At 34.9% G+C, this 1,135-nt stretch overlaps 1 protein-coding gene across 1 annotated transcript in view; it reads right to left on the reverse strand.

Annotated features, from left to right (window-relative positions):
- ppm1j (protein phosphatase, Mg2+/Mn2+ dependent, 1J) overlaps positions 1-1,135 on the reverse strand; it is an 18,799-nt gene that overhangs the window by 2,169 nt on the left and 15,495 nt on the right. The window contains exon 9 of the mRNA XM_032513926.1: positions 667-818. Within this exon, the coding sequence (XP_032369817.1) occupies positions 667-818 (152 nt within the window). The remainder of the gene's footprint in view (positions 1-666; positions 819-1,135) is intronic.

Here is a 1,135-nt window from a genome sequence, read left to right on the forward strand (position 1 = left end):
ATACAACAGCAAAACAAATACTATACAACAGCAAAACAAATACTATACAACAGAAAAACAAAACCAATACTATACAATGGCAAAACAAATACTATACAATGGCAAAACAAATACTATACAACAGCAAAACAAATACTATACAGCCAAGCAACAGAAAAGGCAGAGCAATAGACATTTAGGTGGAATAGGCAGTTTTAAACAGATGTGTTTTTAGTTGTGATTTGAAATGGGGGAATGAATCACTGTTAACCTATACTACAGTATATCTATATATATATATATATATATATATATATATATATATATATATACAGTGTATACTTAGTTACTATAATTATAAGCATAACTCTGCAGAAGTCCTGAGTATTTGTCACCACCTTTTGGACATACTGAGTACTAAAACCAAAAACATGTACTGTATGTTAGGTTCCCGCCCCTATTAGTGCCACATGACCAAAAAGGCTGGAGTGGCTGCTCACTGCTCCTATGAAAGCCAATAGGATGGGCTAGAGGTCCCCCCCCCATCTTTCAGCTTCACTACTTTACACTGAATTTATAAAACTGCAGCTTTGAAAATGTAGTTCCATGCACAACATGTTCACACATCACATGAAAGAACATATAGACAGAACAGAAAAGCCTAATGTAAAAGTTTATTTGGCATACCTCATGGGATCAGATGGGTCACAGCAGGATAAGTAAGCTGACACAGCATCTGCCACTTCCCTGTCTGTTGTTACGTCCCACAATCCATCTGTGCCCATGACCAAGACATCGTCCGGGCCGTGTTTGTTTTCATCCATGTTATAAACCTTCACCTGTGACAGAAAGACACAGTATTGATCATGTTTTGTTAATCATGCTGTCATGATTTATAAAACTATTATGCATAAAGATTGTCTATCAAGAGAGGGGGAAAGTATTTTTAACTCCATGAAATAAATTAAAAGAGCTGTAATGCAAGATACTAAAAAAAGGATGTGTGCACTTGTATATTCTTAGAAAAAGGTTCAAATGACTGCATGTATTACAGCCCTGTGCACATTATACATTTTAATACTTTGAAGAAGGTGTTTGATCTTGAAAACAAAGATATAGTTAGATATTTAAATGCCAGGGATAAATATGTAAAAGA

Source organism: Etheostoma spectabile, chromosome 4, assembly GCF_008692095.1.
Source record: "Etheostoma spectabile isolate EspeVRDwgs_2016 chromosome 4, UIUC_Espe_1.0, whole genome shotgun sequence".
Taxonomy (NCBI): Eukaryota; Metazoa; Chordata; class Actinopteri; order Perciformes; family Percidae; genus Etheostoma; species Etheostoma spectabile.